The following is an 11,125-nucleotide window of genomic DNA, read 5'->3' on the forward strand; positions in this document are numbered from 1 at the left end:
GGTTTTGATGAAGTTATAATTTTGCATGAGATATTGATTTATTGATCTCATTTAGTTTGTTAAGCATCTCATATGTGTTGACATTCGACAATATTCGTGATTCCATCGTCAATTACATTTCCGAGTTGATTCGTCATATTTAGAATAGTCTCTTTAATGGCCAATACTTCTTAGGTAATAGTCGATCGTTGTGACGGGTATAATCTTTCATTACTTATGCTTCTTGAAGCTTGATCCACCATGTTTAGGTTAGGTTCTTTAATGGTGGATACTTGCTAGTTGATAGGTAATAGTTAGAGTTGTTAGAAAATTGATCATGTTGAGCCATAAAAAGATATGAGATTTAAATCGATCCTTATGTATGTTTAGACTGGATTCGAAACCCTAGGTTCTCTCCCCGATTGATCCTTACCGTTATTAATTGTCTTTGTTATTTTTTATATTTTATCACCAAAAACCAAATTTCAAAGAAAACGTTCTAACTCTAAGATTTAGGATAGGTTTCACTTAGTCCCTGCGGATCGACCCGGTCTTACTGGAATTATTACTTGACGCCCGTATACTTGCGGGTGGTGACCTATTTAGGAAACTTTTTAGGCCCATCAGATGCTAACAGCTGTTTGGTCAGGTGCCTTTAGAAGCACCCTTATTTTTTTGGTTTTAAAACCCTTTATAGGATTAGAGAGGATTATATCTACTATTAGGACCCGTTTTTTGGACTATAAGCCCAAAAATTCTTTATGTAAATAGACAAAAAAAAAGGGTATGTATGTAAATCAAACAAAATTGGTTAAAATAACTACTACCTACATATTTATCGTCCTATTTTTTTCTCAACCGCCTAACTATTTGACTTAAAAATGAAATCCTCTCATTTTCTCTCCAAAATATTTCTTCTCTACCCCATGTTTTCTCTCTCTCAACAACAAAATTATCTCCCGAAACAAATCGATTTCTCAATTTTTTTAGGGTTATTTTCCTAATGACCCCCAACTTTGTGACCAGCTTCCCGTCTGGCCCCCTACTTTACGAAAAATACCCATATGGCCCCCTTCCGTTTTAACAGCGTCACTCTCTCTCCTCCATCATGTGTTTCTCTCTCTGCCAAGTCACGCCACCTCATCATCTTCTTCGGCATGGGTCGCCGGCCGGCGACCTTCAAATTTTTTTTTCTCTCTCTCTCTCTCTAAAAAAAATTCTTTTTTTTTTTTAATTCTCACCTTTCTCTCTCTCTTTAAACTCCTGCAAAGGGAAACCCCTTCGCCGGAGTTTAGAGAGAGAGATAGGAGAGAATAAAAAAAAAAAAAAAATTTAGAGAGAGAGAGAGAAAAAAAAATTTGAAGGTCGCCGGCCGGAAATTTTGCCGGCCGGCGACCCATGCCGGAGAAGATGATGAGGTGGCGTAACAGATGATGTGACGTGACTTGGCAGAGAGAAAAAACATGATGGAGGAGAGAGAGTGATAGTGTTATAATGGAAGGGGGCCATATGGGTATTTTCGTAAAGTAGGGGGCCAGGCGGGAAGCTGGTCACAAAGTTGGGAGCCATTAGGGAAATAACCCATTTTTTTATTTAATCTTTTCTGTTAGTGATTTTTTATATGTTCTTCCTTCACATGAAATTGGATTTACCGGCGAAGTCAAGAGAGATCTGTCGCGTCCGTAGGACGCGATGGAAACCTAATGTAGTAAAAAGTTAAGTTCCACTTTAGTATTTAGTGAACTGACGAGATTTAGACTTAACTTTTTGTAATAAAGAGACATATACATCACTATCATTATATCAACTTTATTGCATGTTCATTTTTTTTTTTTTTGAACTAGCTTCATATATTAAACAACAACGTTATTACAATATTTATTAACTAACATACATGGGACATTCTTCCACTTTTTACTTGCGTTCTTCTTCCTCGCCCATTTAGCTAATTCGTCTGCGCTGAAATTGAGATCTCTCTTTATGTATTTGAATTTCACCTCCTCAAATTCTTTTCTGCTCTCTCGAATTTTCTGGATGTGGATAAGGGATTGCCAGTGTAATGTGTGATGTTTATTATGAAGATGTTGAAGGAGATTGAAGTTGTCACTCTCTACGATTATATTCTTGTGATGGTTTGCTTTTGCCCATTCGAGGCCGAAGGAAATCGCCATCGCCTCTCCTTCTTCACTGTTTCTTGCTCTCGTAGATTTAACCTGCGCTTCTATGAATTTCGATTCTGCATTGTGAACAATAAAGCTAATTCCAACATTGGATGTTATATTAGTAAATGATGCGTCAACATTCAACTTAATAAAATTTTGAGGCGGAGGATGCCATTTCTCCTTAGAAGTTTGTTTGATTTTCTCTTGTTTTTTGTTGGTTTGAGGGAAGTTATCGATCATTTTGATGATATTGTTAAGATCATTGATTTCATGCTGGAAACAGTGGTCGCACCTCACTTTCCATATGATCCATAAAATGGTCGAAAAGTGAATATTATCGTTAGTATAGCATAGATGAGTATTGTCTTCCCACGAGAATATCCATTCCGATATAGACGTGATGTTTTCAGATATGATATTATAGTAAAACCAGATGTTTTTCGCCATAGCGCAGTGTAAAAGGGCATGTTCAATAGATTCAGTCTATGTGCAATTAGGGCAAGTGGTAATATTGTCGATGTATTTTCCGATTCTTCCTCTAACAGGAAGAGCTTTGGTACAGATTTTCCAGATGAACATCTTGATTCGCGGAACTGTCAGTAGAGACCAGATGAAGTTCCAGTTCTGACTGCTCGTGTTTTGATTGCTATTATTAATACTGAGGTGCTGATACATAGAGGCTACAGTAAATTTACCCAATTTGGTGAGTTTCCATTGGAGCTGGTCTTTACCTTCGCTGTTTACTGGGATAGTTCTTATGAGATTTTGGGTATTAACATCAAAATTGGCTCTGAGCATATCAATATTCCAGTTATTGTTCGAGATAAGTTGTGCTACTTTGGTGAGATCAGATTAATTGTTGTTTTGGATTGTGCCGTTGATCTCAGGGATCCAGTTGTCAGTCCAGATGTTAATGTCTTGTCCCGATTGCACTTCCCAAGTAGTAAGATCTTCAATGAGGCTAAAGTGCTTTCTGAGTGTCTTCCAATTCCATGAGTGATGAGCCTTAGCTGGGCCTGGGATGAAAAGTTGAGCTCCCAGGTATTTCTCTGAGGCGGAAGCATATTTAACTTTGAGAGCGCGCATGATAAGCCTCTTGAACTTGGGATGCGAATTCTTGGAGTAGAATATATTAGATTTAGCATAATTGATCATTTGATCGGAGTTATCACAGAAGTCTTGAAGAATCTTTTTGAGGATGTGGATGTTATCAATCGTGTTCTTACCGAAAATGATGTAATCGTCGGCGAAGAGGAGATGGGAAATCTCAAAATCTGCATAATTAGTCGGAAAACCCAAAAACCTATCTTGGCTGCTATTCGTCACCAACTTACGGCTGAGACCTTCCATTGCTAGAGTGAAGAGGAAAGGGGAAAGCGGATCTCCTTGTCTAATACCCCTAGAAGGATAAAAAGCTTTACCTGGGCGTCCATTTATAAGAACTGACATAGAGGAAGTGGATATGCATGTATTTATCATCTTAATCTAGTGTTCGTCGTATCCAAGTTTTCTCATGATGTCCGTAAGAAATTTCCATTCTATCCTATCAAACGCTTTGGACATGTCAAGTTTAAGACCAAAGTAACCGGTAGGACCTTTCATCTTTTTGAAGGAGTGAATACATATAGATGACCAAATTTTATTTAACTTGCTAATAGTCTCACTTCAATTTGCTATTTTTTTCGCCAAACAAATAAATGTATACACAAGACATTTTATTGGTTATTAGATAAGTCTTGCCGCAGTGGAGACAGAAGTGATTGAGTGCGTGGGAGGTCCCGACTTCAAATCCCTCCTGCCCCTTTTTTCACCATTTTAAGGGAATATTTGTATTTTCACCCACTTGTTAATCAACTACCATTTTAGTCCGTTTATTTCTTTTATCTCTTATTTCAAGCAATTTTCTTTTCTAATTTTTTATGGGAGATTTTAAAAGGCCTCCCCATTTTTGTTAAAAGGCTTCCCCATGATTTCGTTGACTTAGTAAAAGACCTTTGACTTAGCTTGGTTAAAGAGCCCCCCTCTTTGAATGGGTGAAAAAAAACCCCTTTAAAGGTGTATTTCACCCACATTAGGATTTTAATTGTTACAATTATAAAACTTCCTAAAACCCAAATCCCTAGAAACCCAAATCCCTAGAAATTTCTCTCTTATATTCTTCTTCCCTCTTCTTCCACCGGAATTGTCAACATCACCGGCGACCATCATCAACGGGGAAAGTTCATCGGAGTTGTGCAACAATCTCACATTGTTGTTGCACTCCTAAATCACTTCTCTATCCCTTTCTAAACTCTTAAACCACCATGGATGAACCAAGTTTCAAAAGTTTTGGAGAAATATCAAAGGATCCTAAATCATCAATTTCTGGACAATATTCAGTCTCCCAAGAGGTAGATGAACATATCCTAACACTTTTTTTCATGTTATATGATATATTTGTTGGTTGTATGAAAAATTTTTGGTTCTTAAACACGGAGGGTATTTTTGGTCTGGTACAACCGAATTTCTACCATTTCACGGCTCGACACCACCGAAATATTACTGATGGAGACCATCTTCCTATTGGCCCTCACGGCCATGGTGATAGTGGGCCTCACGGTCAAGAAGCTACATTAGCGTAGTTTCTATAATTAAGTATTTAGGGTTTCCATAATTATGAGTCTTAACAATCAAGGAAAGTATTATTAGTAGTTATCTTATTTCCTTATTTGAGTCTATCTAGGAAAGTACAATCTCTATATAAGAGAAGTCTAGTCTGTCTTTGTTAACCAGATCAGAGAATATTATGAATCAAGTTTATTGTTAATCAAGTTTATCGTTTATTATTAATCAAGTTTATTGTTTTATCGCTTTTATCTTTATTTCATCAGCTTTATTTCATTAGTTTAGTTTAATAACAATGGTGGATTCCATTACTTTTACGCTTCCGCAACAATCTACATCAATTACACAGCAATATTGGACTACTGTGCAATATTTCGGTGGGCTCGAGCCGTAAAATGGCAATAATTCGGTTCGATCCACCGATTTTTTGCACAGTAGCTACTGTGCAATATTTTGGTGGCCTCAGGCCGAAGATAGTACATGAAACGGTGGTCTCGGGCCGTTTTGACTAAAATTCTCTTTTTTTCCTATAGGGCTTTGCTGCTGTGACTTCTTCTCAACTTCCATCTCAAATTACTACAGACACTTGGGATTTGGAGGTCCTAATACACAAGAAAGGTGGCATGATGCAGCCGAAGAAAACGAAGCATCATCGGAATTTGGATGTCTTAAAATTGGAAATCGTGAATGTGGAGAAAAAGAACCCAACCTTAAAGTTCCAGATAAGAAAGAAGAAAATCAAGAAGAAAATAGACCATATGAAGGTTTTGTCAGCATTGATGTTAGTGAGTATTTTCGAAGCGAACAAGTGTTTGAAACGAGAGACGAGTTAGTTAAATGGGCAAATGAAATTGGTATAAAAAAACAAGATGGTTGTTATGATTGGTAAGTCTGCTGCGCGGAAAGGTGGTAAAAAACCGAAGATGGATTTACAATGTGAAAGAAGTGGAGAGTATCGTTCTCATCTTAAGGCAGAAATAATTCCTAAAACAAAAGAACCGTCCACCAAAAAGAGAAAAACGAGTACTAAGAAATGCAATTGCCCCTTCAAGTTAAAAGGAATACCGATAGACGGAGACAAGTGGAAGGTGGAAGTTGTGTGTGGGATCCATAATCATCAACTTGCAGTGACCTTAATTGAGCATGCATATGCCAATAGATTGAATAATGAAGAAAAGGCTTTTGTTGAAGAACTATATCAGATTGGTACAAAACCACGACAAATTCTTTCTCAAATAAAGAAAAAATTCAACGATAATACCTCGACAATGCGTACCATATACAACGAAAGGATACGAATCCGGCATAGTCAACAAGAAGGTAGAACTCCTATGTAACAATTGATGAAGTTGTTAGTGCAACACAATTATGTTTATTGACATTCAATGAAGAATGAAACAGGGGAAATTACTAACTTATTTTGGGCACGCCCGGAATCTATCCAATTGCTGAAGTGCTTTCACACGGTGTTAATGCTTGATTGTACATACAGAACAAACCGATACGGGAAACCATTGCTTGAGATTGTTGGGATGACTTCTACTATGAAATCATTCACCACGGTCATGGTTTTTATGGATGGAGAGGCAGAACATCTATACACTTGGGCTTTGAATCGTTTGAGGACATTATTTCCTCCTAACTCTATGCCGAAGGTATTTTTGACTGATCGGGAACAAGCATTAATCAATGTAATAGGTGAAGTCTTCCCACATGCAGATCGTTTATTATGTACTTTCCATATAGATAAGTGTGTGGTTGGAAAGGTTAAACCACACTTGAAAAACAAACCATTCCGAAAGTTCATGTCAATGTTTCGTCTAATCATGTTTGCGGAAACCGAGGCGGATTATAATCGCGCTGTTGAAGATTTCGTCACAACGTGGTCGAAGAGTAATTCCATTGATGTTATTTATGTTCAGAAGACTTGGTTGCCACTTAGGGAACATTTTGTAACGGCATGGACCGATAATGTGATGCATTTGGGTAATACTACAACGAATAGGGTTGAAGGTGCACATGCGAAGCTGAAAAGAAACTTGGATACATCCGAGGATAACTTTGTCACATGTTGGGAATCTATACATTCAATGACTGAGACAGTGATTCTTGCGATTAAAGCTACATTCGAGAAAAGTCGTACATCAGTGAAGATGTCTCATCAAATCAACGCCTTTAGGGAACTCAGGGGTTATGTCTCACACAATGCACTTGACCTGTTGGTAGATGAGGTGGAGCGGGAAAAAACTATAGGAATTGATTCAAATTTGTGTGGATGTGTGTATAGGTCTGTATATGGTCTCCCTTGTGCTCACGAGATGGAAACCATTATGAGACGCGGTGAGGTGATATCTTTGTCACTCATTGACCCACAATGGACTAAACTCTCAATTATTCCTACTCCTGAGGTATATAACAAACTTCAGAGTTCTTACGAATTAGGATCGACCGGTCCTGAGAGAAAAGCCATATTAGAAAGGTTGAGGAGTATTGTTTGTCCTTCAATGACATCCATGACAGAACCTTTGGCAAAATTGAAAACCCGAGGAGCCCCAAAGAAACCAAGGAACAGAAAAGAGAAGTAAGCAGCCATATCTACTAAGAGAGATCCTTCTCGTTGAGAGTATGCACAATGTATTCCGGAAACATCGGTTCCATCGATTAAAAGTGCACGGAAAGCCAATAGGATATCTCGCGGTAGTGGTGATTCATTTTTACGTCTAATGCCTGAGGTGATTTATCCGTTTATCAGTACTATTATAAACGTTCCAGGAGACGGTCATTGTGGTTTTAGAGCCGTCGCTCTTGGTCTCGGGTATCCTTCGGAGGTAGGTTGGATTGAGATCCGAAAATGTGTTCTTAATGAACTCGAAACGCGTCCAGAGTTATACAAAGCCATGTTTGGGTCTTTTTATGACCGATTGTTGGTTTCAACCAACAATTTTGATATACCAGCTGAAGATGAGTTTTGGTATACTCACGGAGAGACGAGTTATTTAATTGCCACTCATTTTAATATAATGTTGATTCATTTGGCGAAATATGATTTAACGGCATTTTTACCTTTAATCACCGGTCCACCACCACCATCTTCCGAAGGTTTGTCTCAACCACATACAATGGTATGCATTGGTTAAGTAAACAACTATCATTTCCTTAATGTTAAGCTACAAAACGAAACTATACTTCCTCTGATTGCTAGGCAATGGTCTCGATACGCTACTTCAGATGCAAGAAGGTGGTTGACTATTTGCGAACATAAAATTGACAGTGGCGATAATATCAATCCGCAATTAGAAGAAACTCCATCAAGTATAAAGAAGGAAGGGGACACATCATCGAATGCAATAGCAATAGATATGGAATGAAAACTTAGTTGAAGTTGTTTTTTTTAGTAGTAACTGTTAGTTGAAGTTGTTTTATTTTTAAACGTAAAGCTTTTTTTAAACGTAAAGTTTTTTTTTAAATAGGAAGTACTGTGAAAATATTCGGTGGGCCCGAGCCGTTCATGGTGCTAAAAATGGCTCGAGCCCACCGAATAATTGCACAGTACCTACTGTGCAAATATTCGGTGGTCCCGAGCCGTTCATGGTGCTAGGATCGGCTCGAGCCCACCGAATAATTGCACAGTAGGTACTGGACCATGAACGGTGTTTTCGCACCGTTCTTGGTGCTATCGGAGTTTTGTATCTCTCTCTCTTTTCTAGCACAACACATCAAAAATTACGTTTCCACCATATAAACCAACTTTTTGCACATATCAAAATATAACATTTCAACCATATAAAAAACCAACTGTTTTAACATATCAAAAGATAAAGTATCTAAAGCCGTTCTAAATATAAAAGTTTCCGACATCATTCAAAATATAAAAGTATCCAACATCATTCAAAAGTTTCCGACATCATTCAAAATATAAAAGTATCTAAAGTCGTTCTAGGTCTTCCTCCTGCCCAATGCCTTTGTTTTTGTCTTCTTCCTTGTATTTCCTTCCTGAACCCTCTGGGGTGCCTCTGGAAGTTGCTCCTCCCTCAATACTTGCTGAAGAATTTCTTTTCCTACATCCAACCCAGACAAATCTAGTGCAGCAAGGGCATGCCGAATACCCTCTCTCTGAAAAAAAAATCAAGTTTGTTAACATGTATTTCCATCAATACTAAATAAAGTAGATTACATGCTTTATGTGTACTTACGTAGTAAGCAACCGAACCGAGTGAGCTTTGTGCTTGGTTCGTCTTCCGATGGATTGGGTTTTGGACCTTCGGGTGTGAAATTCGACTAAACCACTCAGCATATTTATCATCGACCTCCCAAGCCGAAATAACCCGTTGCGACCTGTCTTTCTCGTTGAGGACATGATGCTTCCAGTTATCCCAATACCATGTATGTTCTCCATAATCCTTTGCTTCACTCCTTTTCTTCTTTGTTGCTCTCATGGGCGCAGACGGAATATGTTGAACCACACCAAATTACCTCAACACCCTTTCGGATTGATACGACTCGGCAATATCATCAAATACGATACAACCGCTGTAGAAGACGTATAGTGGGGGAGATGGCTCACCAATGCCCAAATAACCTAAATAACACAATTATTATACTAGATGCTCATTCAATGTCAAATTAACATGCAAAATACCATAGTATATAGAATTTTACCTCTCGATCCTCCAAATCGTCGATCATCTCTTGGAGATTAACCAGTCTGTCATCTAGATTTCCATGTGCATCATGCTCCGTCCATCTACCCATCAGAGGCAAATCCGAGCTAATGTCGAAATCCTTTTTCAAATCCGACAGACCAAGCTTAAAATTCTCGTCAATCCATGCCTAAACAAGAAAACAATTATTACTACCAAGAAGATAGACTCCTAAATTAATCAACTTATAATAATGTGAGAAATACCTGAAGGAGGGGCAGATAACCCGCCTTTTGTCCACCCTTAGTGGAAGCATGACCGAGCTGCCTATAAAGGTAAGAAAGCACAGCCGTGCCCCACGAATATTTAGGGACCTTCGTCAAGTCCATCAAATATTTAAGGTAGCAAGCAGGCACCTTCGAACCACTCTTGTCACAGAAAAGAGTCGAGCCCATAAAATGGAGAAGGTACCCTCTGACGCAATTGTCTTTCTTCCGTGCGTCATCTTTGTCTAAGCTACCCGAACAGATTTGCCTCAACCACAACATTCGGACACTCTTGCACTTAGTCACCTTCAATTCTGCTTCCGCAACCTCAGGTGTCACCCCTAAACCTTCCACCAGAAGTGCACATTCATTTACATGATCATTATCAAGATGAACCGAGTGACCTGTAATCTGGAGTCCTGTAATACGATGCACATCCTCTAGTGTGATCGTCATTTCTCCAAATGGCATGTGAAAGGTGTTAGTATCTTCATGCCACCTCTCCGTGAAAGCCGTGATAAGAACTCGGTCAAGTTTCTGGTAAGAGTACTTAGCGATTTGCAGAAGTCCTGATGCTTGCACCTTCTCGCGAACTACTTTACACTCGAGTTTCAGGTCCCAAACATGTTCCTTCTTTGAATCTCGTATACTTTTATTTTCAAGGGCCCCCACTAGCACACCACTTGCGCGATTATGTAGTTTCAAAACAGAACGATCCTACGTAAACATAAATGTTACGTTTATTGAAAGTTAACAATATATCATTATATTAAACATTGATAAGTGTGAAAAACAGAAAAACATACACGTACCTCGCCATTCCAAATATGATATGCAATATGGTTCTCATAGTTCTTGAGAACGCTTCGGTCCGTCGGCCCTCCTTGAAAAGGATTCGCACCTGCTTCACTCGTCGAGTCGCCGACACTCTGCTTCTTCCTAACATCCTCCTTCCTCTTTCTCGCACTTACAGTTTGTGCGACACGTTCAGACATGACTAAAGGTAAAATAGGATATATAAATAAAGTCAAACAACATGGAAAAATGGGATTAGGAAGCTATTGATGTAACAGTACTTACTGTGCAATTTTACGGTGGGTTCGAGCCGTAAATTTGCAAATAACCGGTTCGAGCCCACCGAAAATATGCACAATAGCTACTGTGCAATATTTCGGTGTGCTCGAACCGAATTTATGCCATTTTACGGTTCGAGGCAACCGAAAATATGCACAGAAGCTATTGTGCAATATTTCGGTGGGCTCGAGCCGTGAAATGGCAGAAATTCGGTTCGAGCACACCGAAATATTGCACAGTAGCTTCTGTGCATATTTTCGGTTGGCTCGAACCGGTTCTTTGCAATTTTACGGCTCGAACCCACCGTATCTTACAATTAGGTACTTGAAGCATCAATTACAAACTAAACTGGCAAGTCAATGAACACCACACTAACAAAAGTGAATTAAAATCAAACAGA

General features: G+C 38.8%; 1 protein-coding gene across 1 annotated transcript; it reads left to right on the plus strand.

Moving 5' to 3' along the window:
- Positions 1-5,614: 5,614 nt before the first annotated feature.
- LOC147542921 (uncharacterized) lies at positions 5,615-7,330 on the plus strand. The gene is made up of 2 exons (XM_086635359.1): positions 5,615-6,078; positions 6,238-7,330. Exons 1-2 carry the CDS (start codon positions 5,615-5,617, stop codon positions 7,328-7,330), a joined length of 1,557 nt encoding a protein of 518 aa, XP_086491485.1.
- Positions 7,331-11,125: the final 3,795 nt, after the last annotated feature.

This window comes from Eschscholzia californica, unplaced genomic scaffold (assembly GCF_041429995.1).
Source record: "Eschscholzia californica isolate CP2 unplaced genomic scaffold, dmEscCali1.0.p SCAF_4, whole genome shotgun sequence".
Taxonomy (NCBI): domain Eukaryota; kingdom Viridiplantae; phylum Streptophyta; class Magnoliopsida; order Ranunculales; family Papaveraceae; genus Eschscholzia; species Eschscholzia californica.

Excerpts from the sequence above, each read along its gene's own strand:
- LOC147542921 (XM_086635359.1), top strand. The coding sequence starts at position 5,615 with ATGGTTGTTATGATTGGTAAGTCTGCTGCGCGGAAAGGTGGTAAAAAA. Across the intron at positions 6,079-6,237 it reads CAAGAAGGTAGAACTCCTAT|AACAAACCGATACGGGAAAC; the intron begins GTAACAATTGAT and ends TTGTACATACAG.